The 19,582-nt window shown below is 43.2% G+C and overlaps 2 protein-coding genes across 6 annotated transcripts in view; one reads left to right on the forward strand and one right to left on the reverse strand.

Moving 5' to 3' along the window:
- Positions 1–11,907, reverse strand: part of PDLIM4 (PDZ and LIM domain 4) — a 316,081-nt gene extending 304,174 nt beyond the window's left edge. For both annotated transcript variants that reach the window (XM_068277460.1, XM_068277459.1), the window contains exon 1: positions 11,760–11,907. In XM_068277460.1, coding sequence (XP_068133561.1) covers positions 11,760–11,852 — 93 coding nt within the window. In that variant the 5' untranslated portion in view covers positions 11,853–11,907. The remainder of the gene's footprint in view (positions 1–11,759) is intronic.
- P4HA2 (prolyl 4-hydroxylase subunit alpha 2) overlaps positions 1–19,582 on the forward strand; it is a 634,411-nt gene that overhangs the window by 204,486 nt on the left and 410,343 nt on the right. The window contains exon 1 of one of the 4 annotated variants that reach the window (XM_068277453.1): positions 17,990–18,121. The exons of the other annotated variants lie outside the window; for them this stretch is intronic. The gene's annotated coding sequence lies outside the window, so the exon portion shown is untranslated. Of the gene's footprint in view, positions 1–17,989; positions 18,122–19,582 lie in introns of those variants that run through there. 4 annotated transcript variants of the gene reach the window in all.

The raw sequence follows: 19,582 nt of genomic DNA on the forward strand, positions 1-19,582 counted from the left end.
GGCCTATATCAACCATGAATTATATCAACCATGACGTAGATCAGTGTTTCTCAACATTTTATTGGTATGTACCCCTTTTAAAACCCTGTACTCACAAAGTACCCCCTAGCATAGTAAACATTATCACTAATACCCCTTTACAAATATATATTTAACCACCTTGCCGTTCCAATTCTGTCGGCAAAGGAGCAGCGCAGCACTTTTAAAAAATATATATTTTTTTATTCATGTAGCTAGCATAGTGCTAGCTACATGATAGCCGCTGACAAGCGGCATCCTCCTACCTACTTCGATCGGTAGTGGCGAATCGGCGGCGATCGGGATATGCACGCAGCTAGCAAAGTGCTAGCTGCGTGCAATAAAAAAAATTGTGAAAATCGGCTCAGCGGGGCCTGAGAAATCCTCCTGCGCAGGTTACCCCGAGCTGAGCTCGGGATAACTGGCAAGGAGGTCAATCATTGAACATTTGGTGTTAAGATTTATCATTTTCTAAAACTCTAAATTTGCTATTCTTATGTTAAGTCTATCAAGCCCAAGTACCCCCTGGAACCATCAAATGTAACCCCTGGGGTACGTGTACCACACGTTCAGAACCTAGGACGTAGAAAAACCATACCTATATGAACCATGGCCTATATCAACCATGACCTATATGAACATGAACTATGGCTTATATGACCCATGGCCTTTATGGACTATGGCTTAACAAATTAAACAAATTGTAAAGCTCCAGTTTAGGTACAGCTTTTTATATGCATTTGATAGAACTTTAAATTAATTTGCACAAAATGTTTTCTGAAAACGTCACATAGTTAGTTTGGTTGAAACCCCCCCCCCAAAAAAAAAAAAAAACTCCTCTGTCTATCAAGTTCAAGCAGAAAATTGTTCAGCTGATCCACAAGAAGGTGAAAAACATCTACAAGGCTTTGGCCAATTAGCCATCAAAGGAAAAAAAATCCTTGCTGACTCAATATGACAATCAGATAAAATCCATGGATCAACACTGCCAAGAATTATCTAGTAATTATAGCCAAGATGCCCTTCAATCCAATGAATGCATGCAAGTCCCTTTTAAATGGAGACATAGATTTTGCAATAACTACTACCTGTGTCAAAATATTTCACATTTTATGTTATTTTAACAACTCTTTCTAAATAAATTGCAAAACTAAAGGAAACGACCTGCTCCATCCATTCACAGTTCTTTTCATAGTTGCCCACTCACTCCCAGCCAGCTTGAAACACACCTCTTTAGTCACATGTACATGAATCAGGGATAGTGATTAATCTTTCAGCTGAAGCTATAAGCCTGCTGATAATGATAATAGCGGATCATAACTGTCGGTCTCTATTAGGCTCTGTTCAAACAAGAAACTAACAGTTTTTGTCCGTTTTACAAATCACAAAATGGACATAGATGGATCCCATGTTATTAATGGAATCCAGAAAAAACACATACATTCAGGCACATCGCCTCAAGTTAGGACATTTAAATACGTTATTAGGGAGGTGGTGTGGCCAGCATAGATGTCCTAACGCTTGCCCTGTAACATGCATAGTTTAGACATGCATACATCCATTGCATCAAATCTATCTAAAGATAAGGAGCACATATCCTGACATCGTCTCCTGGGACAGATAGTGCATCAAACTAATCCCACGAGGGAGCTAAAATATATCTATGTGCACCATGCACACACCAGCATAAACTGTGTGCATATTGATAATGGTCACAGAGGGGAAGGAGGGAATACACCAGTAGAGGATTTCCCATTCATATATTAGATACAGTCTTGAATATCATCCATTATTGAACACAAAAGGGATCGACATCCACTTATTGCTTTGAAAGGAGACAAGCCAACATAAATGCTACTAGCGAAGCCTGAGTATACATATATATATATATATATATATATATATATATATATATATATATATATATATATATATATATATATATATATATATATATATATAAAACCAAGTGCACTGCTGAAATATCATTGTCCCACCCTAAGTGTGTAATTGTATCTCTCGGCATCTGTGGACCAACCACCCAGCATACTCCATATGTGGTGCCACTGGAAGCTTGTAGCTTTCTTCAGTGCAGTGTGATAATGGAGAACATGCACGTAACAGCGTGAACAAATGCACATACTGTGTGGAAAAATGCACACTGCAGGCCCTAATTGAAATTTAGTCTACTCTCTTCTGAGTTTTACTGCTTTGTGAGTTCCCTGTGAGAAGGCTTACATTCAGTTCCAGTTCTTGTATAGCTGTAATTTAATAGTGTGTTGTAGACAGGTAATTAAAGGATAGCAATACAAACATGATAGCGACTCAAACTGTTATTTGTTGTTCTCCCTCTTCCAATTCACCCACTTCCAGTCAGGACAGGAAGCTTGGGAAATTTCCTAAAAGGGGGGCAAAGATGGCAATAAGAACCAAAGAGAGGTTTAACCTATTTCCACATATCCAAAATTAGGAGAAGTTCTTGAATTTGGACTATAAATTGCCATGTAGAATAGGTGATTTGGTGGCTGAATGTATGTTCCTGACTGCAGATTTCCTTGGCATACACAGCTTAGCATTTCCCTTACTGATCTTCAGAAAAATGATTGTTATTATCAAACTTTTTGGGTTTTATAGAGAGATCTACCCAGCTTTAGATTTCCTAAAGTAAGAACTTCATCTGAGAGCTGCAAGTCCTTTGTTCTTTGTACGGGGATCTGCTGTTAACCCTACAACTACCGGTTCCCTTGCTGGGTGCGTGACCTTTCCTTCCTGGACTTCTTTCATATCACATCCAGTGAACTTGAGGGAAAGTTTTAGGCCGCAGTGGAGTCTGGCAGTCAGGCAGTAATTGGTTGCAGATGTAGACGGAGCGCAGTCTGCTTTCAGTATATTTCATCAAATACGCCCCTCAATCATTAATCTACCTGCTTTAATAAATGTGCTAAGTCACAGATACCAGCAGTTCCTACATTCTCGCTGAAAACACAGAAACACCATTTCTTTCTATCCTGTAAAACAGGATAAACCCAGACATTACTCTAAACTTATATAACAGCATAACTAAAACTGTTCCTGTTTGCTGTAATCGACTTGCACCTGTGACCAAACAGATTACCAAAGTCAACAATGGTATAATGTGTCTTTTGTTATTCTCCAGCTCTGTGAAATGCTCTGCTAGTTGACACTCCTTTGCAGGGTGGGAGCTGAAAAAAGTGAAAAAAAAGTGCTCCAAGACTTGTGAGCCTACAGATTCTTCATGATAATGCCACAAGAGTCACGGTCATGGCAACTAAATGGCTTGAGAAGGAAAGCAGCTGTCAAAATCTGTATTTATAATGTAATTAAATGCAAGTTTCACTGTGCATGTGAGGAAACAGTGATGCCAAACATTTGCTAAGGGTGAATCATCATACAAATGTGTGGGCATTACAGTTCTTGCCATTCTTCGCATGAAATCTGTTTGAGGAACACTGCACTGTGGCAAACTTTCTCACTGCTATTCAGGACTTCTAAGCAGAGGCAAGGCTTATGGAAAGGGCGGAGTGGAATTTCCATAACAGCATAGATGCTCAGAACACAACTGTCTTTTAACAGAGGTTTGCAAATAAAATTGCTTTATACACATGCTAAGTGGTTCTCACTTAAAGAGGAACTCCAGCCTAAACAAACATTCTGTCATTAAGTTACATTAGTTATGTTAATTAAAATAGATAGGTAATATAATCTCTTACCCACACTGTTTTAAAAGAACAGGCAAATGTTTGATTTCATGATGGCAGACATCTTTTTGGTTGAAAGGAGGTGACAGGGAGCATGAGACACAGTTTCAACTGTCCTGTGTCCAGAGCACCTCTCCCAGTTGATAGGCAACGTGAATAACAACATAGGAAACCCCATCATGCTCTGCACAGCATCAGGGAAAAAAAGCCCAGGCTTTTTTTCTTTGATGGGTGGAGCTTAGCTGAAAATGCAGCAAAAAATGATGCTTTAGTAAGAAAAACAAAGTTCTGATGCTGTGAAGAGTAGATTTTGAGTCTGGAGGTTTACTTTAAGGTGGGCAGTCAGGGCTGCCACTGGGAAAAACCTCTCGTGTGTACAGTGGCCCCAATGCGAGAGATCTGGCCTGTTGCACTCATCTTCTATGAGTGCATGTTGAGTCTATTGTTTTCCTCCTTACCCCTCTTGCTGCAAGCTGCTCCATTGTCCATCTGGCCCCTCCATAGCAACAGAACACCTTGCTAGCTTGCAAGCTGTACAGAACTTCACCCAAAGGACTAGGTCCTGATCCTTGTGGGGTACAGTCCTTGTATTTATGCACAGTAAGAGGCTTTAACATAATATTTAAGGTGTATAAAGAAGTGTTTAAACAAAGTAAGCAAACTGAACATTATCATATTTACACAAATATAAGCAGACCTTTGGGACTAATAAAGTGTCCCAAAAGTGGGGAGATCAGGTTTTATTTGAGTCAGGTGCGTAGAACCCCATATATAGTGCTCGCAATGGAAGGGTGCTTGTATCTATAGTTAACTCTCCTTGTTTTGTGATGTGACCTCAGTGAAGTAAAGGGATGGCTGCCCAGAATGAGAAGACAAGTCATGCCTGGACCAGTAACAGCAAGTACACAACTGCACAGGAGACAGGAAGATGGCTGCCCGGATTGAGAAGACAGTGAAGCCTGGACCTCTGGCAGGGAGTACAAAGTTGCACGGACAGGACTATGCGAAGATGGCTGCCAGGAATGAAGAGACGTAACTATAGATACAAGCGCACTTCCAATGCGCACACTTCCTGACATACACAGGGGTAAGATAGGGGGAAACATTGGGGGTTCGGCTTATAATCCGATGACACATTCTCAGGGTTTTTTTGAGGGGCAAAAGTTGGGGGTTGACCTATACTTGGGACGGCTTATACTCTAATTTATGTGGTAATCAGTTAATCATTTGTTCTCACTCTAGTTATCTACTGCTTCTAGTAGTACAAGGTCAGCAGTGACCGCATTTTGATCAATATTCTACTGAAATCTGGTCGATATTGAGTGGTACGAGGAAGTAAGGTGAATTATAGATATCATTGAGACACAGACTACTTACCAAGTGGAGCATATATCTAAAATAGTGCATGACAAGCTGAAGTCATAAGTCAGTACATTGAGTGCAACTGAACTAATTGCATTTTTCTCAGTAAAAGAGTGTAGTTTGCACCAGTGTAAAGCAGTATTCACAACGGACGAATGGGAAGTTGGGAACTCATAATACAGTTCTTGCTAGAGAAACTAAAAGTATGTATTTGTACCTGCGGTTTTTATAATGTCACCATCACTTACATTCTGTCCTCATTCAGACAGGAATGTGAACCACACCAAAAATAACTTGTGTCTGCTTATTCTTCGACCAACCCTTATAATGTCAACCTGAACATTTTTACATCACACGGTTAAACAATTATGTGTAATAGACCTATGACATATTGGTACATTTTACTGTATACATTTCTATGAATAATAGCCTTAAGGTAGGCATACACTATGCATTAGTAGACATTAAATTGGGAATCCCCAAACAAAAGTGGATGAAATATTGACTTAATATTGTTCAGACATGCCTGATTTTCCCCAACTAATACCGGCAATAGTATGGGGAAACCAGTACATGAACAACAGAGATGGTTGAAGCAATTTATTAATATAATATAGAGAGCTTGAATACAGATCCAGTACAGAACTGTCTAACGATAACGTTCAGGAATTACAAGAACCCATAAGGGACATAGCACTGTCTGACCTGTCATAAGAGATATATGGTGGTTGCCTAGGCTGACCCGCTTCTAAAATATTCTGGATTCCCATCTTTCCTGATCTACCTATCATGTATAAACACCAGCTCTCCAGACCAGAAGTAACACCATCAGTGGTAGGTAAGTAATGGCATACTTCATCAATTACTTATTCATTTAGCTGCTCCTTTGTCCTTGGGTTCTAGGCCTCTCCTCTCACTGCCGCTGCTTCATCCTAATGGCCCCCAGGCCTCCCAGCACCTCCTTTCATATACTAGCAGCTCTTGTGACACCATAACGGGCTTTTACATCATCTCAGACATCTTCAGTGGCATAAAAAAATAACATTAGCCCCCAAGACCATGTGTGTGGGGCTGTCGGGGTCTGTAGAGGCCTGCTTCATCTCCTCCCCTCTTGTGCAGAATAAGCACAGGGAGCACTATTATATTTACCAAGTCAACACTCTATTGGGTATCCTCCTGGCATCCGTGCACTGCATGCTGACATCTGCTGACTACTGGTGCATGTCAAGTCATCAGGAGCCTCAGTGTGGCAGCATAGAGCACATGGCTCCTAGGAGAAAGAGGAGACATGCATCAGGAGCCTCAGGGTATCAGCATGCAGCGCACAGATGCCAGGAGGAGACAAGATGTGGACTTGGTAAATATAACAGCACTCCCTGTGGTTACTCTGCACAAGAGGGGGGAAGACAAATGGAACAGCTGGCCACTATGGGGTTTAAGGATGTCCAGCCAAGACGTGGGGAAGGCACCACAATAATTTTGCTGGGGTGCCCGGGCCGCTGATATTACGCCTCTGGACATGTGATGTAGGTGTGGCTGCATGATGGGTATCACTTAGGATGGGGCCATCACTTTACTGTGGTACAATGAAAAGTCTGTGAGTAGAATGAGAAGGAATGGAGAGAAGCAGAATGGAATAATGGGCATATACCTCACAGTCTCTGTCCCCGCAGTGTTTTCAGTTCTAACCGATAACACAGTAGACTCCCCCCAATTAGCATTTCTATTCCCTGATCACCATCTTATCCTCTGTGCATCTCTCAGGGAGAAGTGCACCTGTCATGTGAAAAGTAAGAAGGCTGCCACTGTCTTAAAATGCTTATACTCTACCTGTAATGCATCTGCATTCTGGGTCAGAAAAAAAGCATCTCTACTGGTTTCTAAAGATGGTAACTATTTCAAGCTGATGCAGATTTTATGGTACTTGCATGCAAATATATGCAGCTTGAAACAAAACCAATTAAAATGACACAATGGCGCCATCCTTCAGTCCTCAAGCGCCCCCCCCCCCCCCCCCCCTCCCACCTGCATACCTCAGCCTCAACCCCTAGCCTAGCCAGCACTGCACAGCTGCTCACCTCCTTCCCAGGTGATGGAACTCAACACTTTTCCACCCAGTCAGCATTTATAATGGCTCTACGACATCTTCCAGCTTCCTTCTCCCCCATTTTACAATCACTACGGATCTGAGTAGGGGATTGGAGACTGGCAGATGGCAAGTAGTGTAGATGAATCTCGGTTGGGCTGAAGAGTATCAGAACGCATGAATGGAGGCACTCTGTCTCAACCACAGCGACTGCAAGTGGGAGTCTACAGGAAAGGTGTTGGGTTTTTACTGGGGTACTATCTACTACTAGTGAGCTAACATCATAGGGTGCTGTTTGCTACTGAAATCTCTCTCATGGGGTTCTGTCCGTTACTGGGGTCTGTCATGGCGCACTGCCTCTTACTGGGGTCTGGCCTTGCAATGGGACTTGTTGACTAATTATGTTAGTTGAGAGAAATGCCTGCCAAATTTTGCTATTTGAGATTATGCCTAGTTATCATTTGGGTGATGTACTGTTGTCTAATTCTTTCTTAGGGAGAGTTGTATAAGCTGACCTATTTATTTGTCCCTGTATGACATAATGACATAATTAAATGGCCATGACACATTTCACAATGGTCATGCCCACTTCAAACCACGGCCTTGTCACGCCCTGGGGTGCAGTTTAAGTGCTTGCCTTAATTGCTAATTTCCCTAGATACACCATTGGCTACATAGCTTTTGTATTGTATCAGGTAGGCCTAGGCTTGGTGGTGGTGGCAGAGGTGGTATGATCAATAGTAGACAAGATTTCTGCTGAACTATTGTCTAACTTCTACTGGTGAAGAGTGGTACATCAGATAAACGATCAATATCAGGGAAATATTGACCTAACCTAATCTGCTACAGACATCTATAAAACAGACCTGAGAGTTTAGTATAAATATCTGAGGGACAATTACAATAGGACAGATGAGTTATTATTCCAATACTGAATATAGTTACAGATAAGTCACAGCTATACAATAAAAAAACCTTTAGCAGCTTGAGCCGCACTTTGGTTCTGGTATTTGCAGCGATGGCTGTATTGCATTTTAATGCAAGACAGATATCTTTCCGTTGAAGCATAGCACAAGTTCATGTCATACATACTGATAGGGATGGCAAAGCTTAGGAAAACTCATGGAGGAGCAAGTGATCAGTTTGATCAGCTGATAGATTTGTAAGGTTTTGATTTGCTGTGATGGCTTCCTGCTTTAGCACATGATCATGACCAGCAAATCAGAGCCTTACAAATCTATCAGATGATCACACTGATCAGATGCTTCTCTGCTTGACACATTCATAACAATTCATTTTGCACCCTCCACTATACTGTACATTGTGAATGCATGAGAACATGACCTAGGTGTTTCCAATTCATAACACTCAGCTCAGTGTGCTTCAGTCCAGATTCAATAAGATAAAAATCTTTAAGTATACATCCAATTTACACTTTTAGTAATCATTCATCGGCAGTGGTCCAGACACAAAAACAACATTGTTACATTTTTTTTGTGTTCTTTATATTCCTAGTCCAGTCATCCAAGTATTTCAAAAACTTCACTGGAACTTTTCAATTGTACATAATTTTATCTGAATTAGGGTATATATTCTTGCATAAAGTGAATGCCAGTAATTGTTGGTAAACTGTTGATATGAATGAAAACAACAAGCTAGAGTCAAGAAAATAACAAAATGGAACAACCCTAACAAAAATGTTAGACTCCAGACTTCCAGGAACAGCTCTACAGTGTTCCTGGATATTACTGTCCTTGGAAAAGTCCCTATTTCTGAAGCTTATTTCACAGAACAATGCTTTCACTTTTCAAATGAGGAAGTTACACTCAATTTCTTTTCACATAATATGAGCCTCATTGTCATTATAAGTTCATAAAAATGGTCTTACATAGATGGGTGACGATTATCATTAATTGTTGGTTATCATGACTCATGGGTATGGTGAGACCACACAAACATTGCAGAATAAGGGCTCTTTTCCATCATGAAATGCGATCGCGTTTCAATTTCCACCATGCGATTGCGATTGAGCTACTATACTCATTATAGTCCAGCTCAATCACATACAAAACGCGGCAGGACGACGATTGCGCTTTGACCAAAATCGCATCGCAATCGCATCGCACTAATGGAAATTGCTGCTGCAGTTTCCATTAGTTGAATGTACCTTGCGATTTGCGATCAGAAGCAAATCGCAAATTGCAGGCTAGTGGAAAAAGGCCCTTAGTCTGGGAGCCCTTTGGTTTGCCACAAGCTGTTTAAAATAACACAAGCTTTGCTGCAGTATTGGGGATGTTGGAATGTGGGGAAAGGTGATGACACACAAGAAGGTCTAACCTTCAATAATTATACTGCTTACTCTGCTTACAAAGATTCACTGAGATTTCCCACTGTACAGAGCTTCTCAGTGAGATTTATTATACCAAATAGATCTGACCTGCTTAGCACCACATCATAATGAACATCTACAGAAGTATCCACTGACTGCAGAGGAAATCTGTCTAACCAATGTTAAATTATACCTATTTCTAGAATGCAACCCTGGTATAAACTGAACAATGTGCAAGAATATTCCTTCTGTCATTTACTGTACTGTTATCAAACTGAGTATATTGAAGACAAGTATAATAATTACTGTGATTTTTAAAGCAAAACCATGGTTCAATGTATAAATCAGCGCTGCGTAATATGCTGGCACTTTATAAATACAATAAATAAATAAATAAAAAGATTTGGAATTTACATCATGTCGGAAGTCAACTTTCATGTAAAATAAAACTTCCTTATATATCAAATTTATTAAAGGACCACTACAGTGAAAAAAGTAAGCAGTTAAATTTGACAGAACCGACAAGTTTTGGACCAGTCCATCTCCTCATGGGGGATTCTCAGGGTTTTCTTTTCAAAAGCATTTCCTGAATGGCAGTTTAACTGCCAAATAGTAAGATAACAGGCAATGGCCTCAATTCACTAAGCTTATCTCCTGTCTTTAATAACTCTTCTAGAGTTGTTACCATGGTGATAAGGCATGTAGTATTGAGGAAACATTTTACCTCAGGCAAGCCTAAAGTTAACTCTTCTGTCTTTAAATTAACTCTCCAATCCTTAAAATAACTCCAGAGTTAAAGACAGGCTGTTAATTAACTGCGTGTGAAAATAACTACAGAGGAGGTAAATTAACTACAGAGGAGGTAAATTAACTACAGGAGAGGTAACTTAAGGAATGAAGAGGTAAGATAACTCTCTCACGTGTGGAGGTAAGTTTTCTCTTGCTTTATTATCTCTAGCATGATCTTAGTGAATTGAGGCCAATGTGGAGCGCAGCGGGCGAAGGTGGTGAAAAGGGTGACTTAAAGTAAGTGTCCAAGGAATTTTTTTTAAAAAAATCCACTTACCTGGGGCTTCCTCCAGCCCGTGGCAGCCGTCCTGTGCCCTCGCCGCAGCTCCGGAGGCTCCCAGTCTTCTCCGCTGCAGAACCTGACCTCGCCAGGAACCTGACCTCCACGGCGCGGGTCACGTGGTCCAGCCAACGTCATCAGGACGGTACTGCGCAGGCGCAGAACTACTGCGCCTGCACAGTACTGTCCTGATGACGTCGGCCGGAAGAGCTGCCACTTCCTCCCCACACATATTTGACAGCAGAACGGGGCCACAGGGGGTGCTGGAGATGGGAGGATGGTGCTGTGTCCAAGTCACAGCATGTAATAAAAAATTATTAAAAGTTTCAAGGACCAGATCAGGCGTCATGGGTACTTTAAGGTAGACTTCTCACTTGCACACTATTTTGGCAGTTAGACTTAGTAACTGGTGTTTAGGAAAAGCTATTGAAAACAAAGAGAATCCCCCATGAGGAGATGGACTAGTCCAAAACCTGTTGGTTTTGTCAGATTTAAACTGCTTACTTTTTTCACCTTATTGGTTCTTTAAATTTGAGCATCTTGTCTTTCTTAGACATCATGCCAAGTAACATGAATGACTAGCTTAGATGCACTGCTTCAGTGTCAAAGTACCCCTACAAATTAATGTGGAAACTAGGCAACTTTTCATAATGCAATAAAATAACCTCTCTCAAATAATTTCTTATTTACAATCAACGTTTTGGAAACAAACTAGATTAGTCACATCTTTTGTATAGAACCTGTAAACACCACAATTCTAATAAAAGCTACGGTAGTCATAAGAAAACAGCCAACATGATCAAAGGGGAATGAGCAGGACTGTCATTATGTCATTAATGGGCTTCAGCCTCATCCCAAGCACTTCTAACTATTGTGACCCAACAAGTCACTGATGCAACTTCATAAGGTGTCAGCCTCGGATGACATTACCCTTCTCTATACTGATGCTGCTCTGTCATGCACAGTGCATTTTACAGGAACAACTCTCAATAAAGTATCAAGAAGTTCCCATAACTGCATAATATTAGTGATGATGTTTAGATAACTTACTACTAACTGGAAAATAAAAAAAAGAGGCTGAATCGATCACAACCTAAAAAAGTACTGAAAGAACTGACAATGGACATATAAGTAATGATTTACACACAATTCACACAAATATATAAAGTTACTCACTCTGGAAATAGTGAGAGGAGTGCTGAAGTCCTTGCCTCCCACTAGTCTAAATCCCCAGGGAGAAGGACCATTGAGGGTAACAGTCTGTGCCATAGCGCGGTGTAGTGATCCCAGCAGCAGCTCAGCAATGACTTCTATCTACATTGTGCTGCTCACGGCTACTTCTCAGGCACCGGATCAAAACAAATAGCATCACTAGCATCCCTGCAGACGTGTACTCTACTTGATGACCTGTAGGTGGAGATGTATAGAAGGAAACCATCTCCACTCGCAGGCTTTCAGGTGCTGTATTCATAAGGCTGGGACTATTGAGTCCGTCTGTCATGGCTTCAAGTATTATAAATGCAATTCTTGCTGCTTTGTCTAACATACTAGAAAAAATGTACCTTGTTAATTATGATTCAGGAAAAAATAATTTGCAGGCAGAGAAAAGGATGAGAAATGCCGGTGTGGTGAAATTTTTTGCAACTTTATCAGATTTTCAACCGGTTGCACTTATGTATAGGTATAGCTATCAGAAAGTGCAACCTAACCATTGAATTTAACCTATCTGTATCAGAAAATGCAACCCAACCAAACCCTATTCTCACACAGAACCCTCCCCTCTTGCTCAACTAATAACCCCCCCTGGAGGGAACAATCCCCCCTCTTGCTAAACTAATAACCCCCCCCCCCCGGGAACAATCCCCCCCTCTTGCTCAACTAATAACCCCCCCTGGAGGGAACAATCCCACCTCTTGCTCAACTAAGACCCCCCCCCCCCTGGAGGGAACAACCCCCCTCTTGCTCAACTAATAACCCCCCCCCCCCCCCCCCCCGGGATGACAGGGAACAATCCCCCCTCTTGCTCAACTAATAACCCCCCCTGGAGGGAACAATCCCCCTTCTAGCTCAATGGGATCTGTGGTTGCAAAAAATTACAGGCGTGTTAACAGAAAGGAGCCACGCCTACACAGTCATACACTGTCCTTTATGGCAAGTTGCAGAATATGATGGGTAGCAAAATTTTTCACTACACCGGCACTGCTGTAAACTGCTTGTTTATTCATAACACATGGTGCAACATCTTGGATTCAAATGTATGCATATTGAGACGTAACATACCGTTTTAATGGTAAAGCTGTGCGGTGGGTGCTGGGGGATGAGAGCCTTACAGCCGTTTCGCGCAGATGCGCTTCTACGGAGGCAATGCTACCGACACAGATGGGCTTCGATAAAACACCACACTTCTATGCAGCTGTGAAAATGTTTATGAATTGGCACACAAAGGTCTAAAATACTGCATGTGTTATTTTCCCGAGCAGATTTTTTTTACCGCACATGCTTTTATGAATGATAGCCAATGTTTCAAATGTGACACACGTGGTGTTACCTAAACATTGCCATTTGTGCATGTAATTGCACAAATTGTATGCAAAAGCTCCAAAACTCACCTTTTTTTTTGCAATGTCCCAAAATAGTGTATCCATTTAAAAGAGGCATGTGCTAATTTGGGGACTGGAATTACTGTTAATCTGAATATTATTTTTGATATTCTGATAATGGCATTGCATAAGGAATTCAGCTATCAGCTACTGACGCTGCTTTAAATTAACACTAGCCTCCTAACACTATCAAACCTCCCCCTACCCTATTCCCTGACACTAACCTCTAACCCTATTGCCTAAAGGTGCCCATTAACGGTACAGTTTTTCACTAAATGCGATCTTTCGATGCAATTTGAAAGATTGTAACTAATTGGAAGGCAATTATCGATTGTTCACATTTGCCGAACGATTCTTTCTTCAAATTCGATCATAAAATCCAACTTTTAGATCAATTTTATCCAATTTAGCAATTGACCAATGAGTTGTTCCTTATCGATTGCCTACATAAACGGCTAATTTTCTATACAATTTGATAGTAAAAATCGCATCAAAAGATCACATTTGGTAAAAAATTGTACCGTTAATGGGCACCTTTAACCTCTTAAGGACCGTAGGCTTACACCCCCCTAGTGACCAGGCTATTTTTTACAATTTAAGCCACTGCAGCTTTAAAGAGTAACTGTCAGGCATAAAGTCCATAATCAATTGTAAGTAAAAAAAAAAGATGCTAACAAGGCAATTCAAAAGTTTAAAATCAATTTCACTTTTTTTTTTTTTTTTTTTATAATAGATTATTAGTCCCCATACACCCAGGCTCTTTACTCATATGCTTGCTGCAGAAGAGAAGTTGTAATGCATGCTAATCAAGCCTGCTTGGCTGAAGCCTCTGTCCCTCACCTCTGTTCCTCACCTCTGTTCCTTACCTCTGTTCCTCTCTGATTTGGCCGCCTGTTTTTGGACACTTGCAGCTCCTAGGACGCAGGGAGGGGGGCCAGAAGCTGTCCTCTGTCACTGTCCTCGGCCCCCTCCTGTTGTGTGCCCCTCTCCGCACCCCCTGCCGCATCCCCCCTCGCCCCGCATCCCCCCTCCCCCTGCATCCCCCCTCGCATCTTCTGTCCTCCTCGCACTATTAGGCTAGTTACACACCAGGACGTTGCGTTTAGGGGACGTTATAGGGCACATAACGTGCCCCTAACGCAACGCCTGGTGCTCTCTGGTGTGGACGTCGGAGTGAGCCGTGTTGTGCAGCTCACTCTGGCGTCCGTGATGCCGCTATGCGTACTCTTGGACGCATGCGGCATCACGTGGTCCCGCCCGGCCAATCGCCGCACAGAGCGGCCGCTCCAGGAAGTAAACACTGCACGTCACTGAGTGCAGTGAATATTAATTAGCCATGTGCCCGGCCGCTCTCCCCTCCTGCCCAACATGACTGAGCATGTGCAAACAGTCTAACGCGGCTTAGCCATGTAGAACCCACAGCATGCAGCACTTTGCTGCGTTACAATGTAACGCAACGTGGGCAGTGTGAACAGCCCACTTGTGTTACATTGCTGTGCATTGGGGGAGCATTACAGGCTGCACTAACGTGCGCCTGTAACGTCCCTGTGTGCAAGAAGCCTTACTCAGCAAAGCAGGGAGGAATAGAAGCAGTGCACATAGACTCCATATGGTTCCACGCGCTGGAGTTCCTGTCTATACACTTTGCACTACCGCCGGCGGTACTGCAGAGTGTATAGACACAGGGGCGTAACAATAGACCCTGCAAGGGATGCCTCCGCAGGGGGGCCCAGAAGCCACAGGGGGCCCAAGGGGGGAAAAGTTTGAGAGACTGACAGCTAAGGGCATGGAGAGAAAAACTGTATTTTGCTCTCGCACCATTGTTATATTGACTGCATGTGTCCACAACACAGATAAGGACTCATACACACTTTGGAATTTGTACACTGTCCCTGCTCCCTAGGGTTCATAAAAAAAAATCTGTCTCTCACGGCTGCAAAGTTCTGATGACTTAATGTACAACCTTACAAACGAAGGAGTCACATTTTGAAAAAAAGTTGTAGACTTTCCCTTTTCAGCAAGGATTCCTAGATTCTTATCACACACAGGCTAATGACCTTATGGCATCTGATTACTTTTACAACACAGTGGAGTGGAGATTGATGTCTGACTGTTGCTGCCTCATTGAGAGCTTGTTGTCTCACATGGAGTCCAAGATCTTGTAATAACAGTATCAATCAGTGACATTCTGAATGTTTTGCCAAAGTTACAGTAAATACTATATCTTATGTTCAGCATGTCATTGTTGTTCCTCCATAGAGCATGTGCTCTCATGTAGTAAAGTAATATGGCTGTGTGTGTATGTATATACTGGGAGCAGAGCTGCGAAAAGGGACTTGTCGGCAGCAAGGGGCTGGAGGAAGCCCCGGGTAAGTAGATCTAGGGGTAGCATAGATTGCCTGACGTTTCCTTTAAGTCTAAGTGTTTTATCTGCATGGGGAAAACACATTGGTCCTCAGTTTTCCTGTGCAGAAAGCGAGGGGGGCGGGGGGCCCCATCCTAAGTTTTGCTGGGGGGCCCCATCCAAAGTTTCGCAGGGGGGCCCAGTGATGTCTAGTTACGCTCCTGTATAGACGGGAACTCCAGTGTCACCCTGAGCAGATGAGTCTGCGCCCACTGCCTTTATTGCTCCCCGCTAAGCTCTATAATAGTGCGGGGAGGAGAGGAGATGCGAGGGGGGATACGGGGGAGGCGGATGCCAAAGCCTGTGGGACCGAAGACAGCCCCTACCATGGACAGAATTATGGCCATTTCACTATATAAAATACACTGAAATCAAAACGTGGACAGTGCAATACATCTGTTATGCAAGTAGTGGAGCAAGTATCTACTTAAATATGTGATTTTTTCCCTGGCATAATATGGCTAATAATTGCACTTTAAGGGCTCGCTGCAGGGTCGTACAACTCCGCACACAAGTGTTCCCTCTCCCTCCCTTTTCTGCCCACCAACAGAGATTTCTGTTGGTGTGCTCTGATCCCTGTTGCGATGTTTGTTTATTTATCTTGTTTGTTGTTTTTTTCTCAATAAATATTACTTTTTTTTGTTTTGTTTTTTTAACCCCTCCCACCCCGCCAGCCAATCCCAACGATCGGCTCTCATAGACATCAGCCTATGAGCGCCGATCGTTCTCTGTGCCTCCCAGGGGGACAGCTGTGTCACAGGCTGTTCCCAGTACAGCGCTGCCTTAGATTGCAGTGCTGTACATTGTAAATAGACGGCGCTGGGAGACTGATGACGGAGAAGAGATGCACGCACATCGGCGTGCACGAACTCCTGCAAAACCCCGCCCCAGGACTTCACGCCAATTGGTGTTAGGCGGTCCTGGGGCTGCCACCACGTTCACGCCCATTGGCGTTACACGGTCGGCAAGTGGTTAACACTAAGCCGATGTCCATAACAATACTCGGCTATATAGTCGGCAACATTACTCAACTATACTTGCGCCGCAGCTAATCTCAAGTTTGGTTATACCGCTGCATAATACATCAACCTAACCCCAACATCGATTTTTCAATCTCACCGCAATGTAAATCCCACAGCATGCTGCATTGTTGTAGTCAAACTAGGACAACCAATTTAATCACTCAGTGCTTTTTAGCCACAAATTTACATGTATGGCGATGTAATTAAAGATTTTGCAACACCCATTATATTTTGCAACTTGCCAATAGAGGACAGCGTATGGCTGCATAGGCGTGACTTCTCTCTGTTAACACGCCTGTAATTTTTTGCAACCACGGATCCCATTGAGCTAGAAGGTGAATTGTTACCTCCAGGGGTAGGGGGTATTAGATGAGCAAAAAGGGGGATTGTTTCCTCCAGCGGAGAAGTTATTAGTTGAGCAAGAGGGGGGAATTGTTCCCTCCAGGGGGGGGGGGGGGGGTTATTAGTTGAGCAAGAGGGGGTAATTGTTCCCTCCAGGGGGGTTATTAGTGGAGCAAGAGGGGGGATTGTTCCCTCCAGGGGGGGGGGGGGACTAGTGGAGCAAGAGGGGGGATTGTTCCCTCCAGGGGGGGGGGGGGTTATTAGTGGAGCAAGAAGGGGGATTGTTCCCTCCAGGGGGAGTTATTAGTGGAGCAAGAGGGGGGATTGTTCCCTCCAGGGGGGGTTATTAGTTGAGCAGCAGGGGGGGTTGTTCCCTCCAGGGGGGGTTATTAGTTGAGCAACAGGGGGGGTTGTTCCCTCCAGGGGGGGTTATTAGTTGAGCAAGCAGGGAGGGTTCTGTGTGAGAATAGGGTTTGGTTGGGTTGCATTTTCTGATACAGATAGGTTGAAGTCAATGGTTAGGTTGCACTTTCTGATAGCTATACCTATACATATGTGCAACCGGTTGTAAAATCTGATAAGTTGCAAAAAATTTCTCTACAGCGGCACCTGAATCAACTGTACATCTAAATTAGGTGTCTGATGCTGGGTACAGACGTGGCGATTTTCCCGCTCGATTCGCGGGATCGAACGGATCGATTCGATCAATTCAAACATGCTCGATTGGATTTCGATCATTCCTGCCGTCGATTTTGCATACTTCATAAATCGACGGCAGGAAATCCAAGCGGGAAATCTCAACGTGTGTACCCAGCATAAGAAATAGCACAAGCTCTGAGCAGAGCAAAGTACAGCCCCGGCTGCGAGCCTTGCAGCCAAACTACTGTGTAGTAGAAGTATCATGCACGTCTGGGCAGACGCTAGGGATGCTGTATTACAATGAAACAGTGGGCTGCCCTCAGTCCCGCTGATCTCTGTTCGAACGTCATGTGGGCAGGACCTGGTCCCAAATGCCGACTTGGAAAGTTGCTAGGAAACGTCATCTTCTACTTGTTCAGCCCCTGGGTCAGTGCTTCGGGTCATCATCAGCAGGTTCACACCCATGGTCAGTGCAGCGATGGCGTCTCAGAAGGTGGAACAAAGCAGGCAGAAGCTCACACAGCCCGAATGGTAATAAACAGCAGGCCTGCTACAAACTACTAAACTGGCCAGATAATGCTAAACTCAGTACTGCAAAAGTTGATCTGGCAACATTAATGTGCAATTAAGGAAATATGCCTCTACAAAGATCTACCATTGTAACCATCATTTACAAAAACACACAATGATTTATGTGAACGTAGACCTAAAGTTTTAACGGTTTATTGTAGCTGTTAAAAAAGTGTTCTGCTCACTTTTTATGAATATACACACAAAAACCTTAAAAACTTATAACTGTAGATGGAGGGATAGGGAAGTGGTATCAGAACAGGGAGTGTCTGGTAAGTTGGGTGGAAAGTACATTCACTGTCTTTGTTAGCAGCATCTGTACACCTGCTTATTTATACAATTACCTATCTAGCCAGTGATGCAGTGCATAAAATCATACAGACATACATTTAGGCTTCATTTACATTAGACAACCCAGATGTCTGTGCGATCATCAGAATGCAACGCACACGATGGCACGCCATCTGTGTCGTTGTGGCTGGATGGTGTAATGGTTAAAGGGAACCAGAGAGGATGAAGAAAAGGTTTTATACATACCTGGGGCTTCCTCCAGCCCCATACGCACGGATCGCTCCCACGCCGCCGTCCTCTGCTGCCTGGATCCGCCGGTACCGGGTCCCGTCATTGCCGCGAGTCGGCCGGTGGACGCGGCCGATTCTCCGCATCACACGGAGCTCCCTCCATGAACGTACGCCTGTTCAGTAAGCCGGCACCTGTTCAGTAGGAGACCTTAGGCAAGTCTCCCTAACACTGCTACTGCCTATAGAGCGCATCCTAGTGGCTGCAGCTCTGGTGCTTTGAGTCCGCCAGGAGAAAAGCGCAATGTAAATGTTATTTGTCTTGTCTTGTTATACTGATCCAATTCATTACATTACTTTGCTGAAAATGTGTGCAGTGCATATAGTCTGAACATCAGAAGTGCTGTCTATACACTTCTGACGTTCATGGGTGTCGCACACCATACACACTGCCGAAATTAGCACGGCTGCGTGTTTAGTGTGAACAAGGCCTAATGCTGGATACACACGGTGCACTTACGCACTCGATGTGTCCATCGATCTTCGTCGACTCGATTATTTCTGACATGTCCGATTCGCGTTTCGATGGATCGTTAGGTCGATTTGGCATACTTTACATGTAAATCGACCTAACAATCATCGAAATACGTGGAAATAATCGAGTCGACGCGAATCGACGGGCGCATCGAGTGTGGAAATGCACCGTGTGTATCCAGCATAAAAGATGATCAATGCACACACACACACTGGCGCTTCTACGTACACACGCTTGATAACTATCGTTCGAAAATGAACAACCACAGACAAACGGCTGGCATAACAATGATGGTCTAGCAATCGATCATTAGCGGAAGTTCAAAACTGAGGAACCAAAAGTACATAACACAAAGGTTTTGAATAGAAT

This window comes from Hyperolius riggenbachi, chromosome 3 (assembly GCF_040937935.1).
Source record: "Hyperolius riggenbachi isolate aHypRig1 chromosome 3, aHypRig1.pri, whole genome shotgun sequence".
NCBI lineage: Eukaryota > Metazoa > Chordata > Amphibia > Anura > Hyperoliidae > Hyperolius > Hyperolius riggenbachi.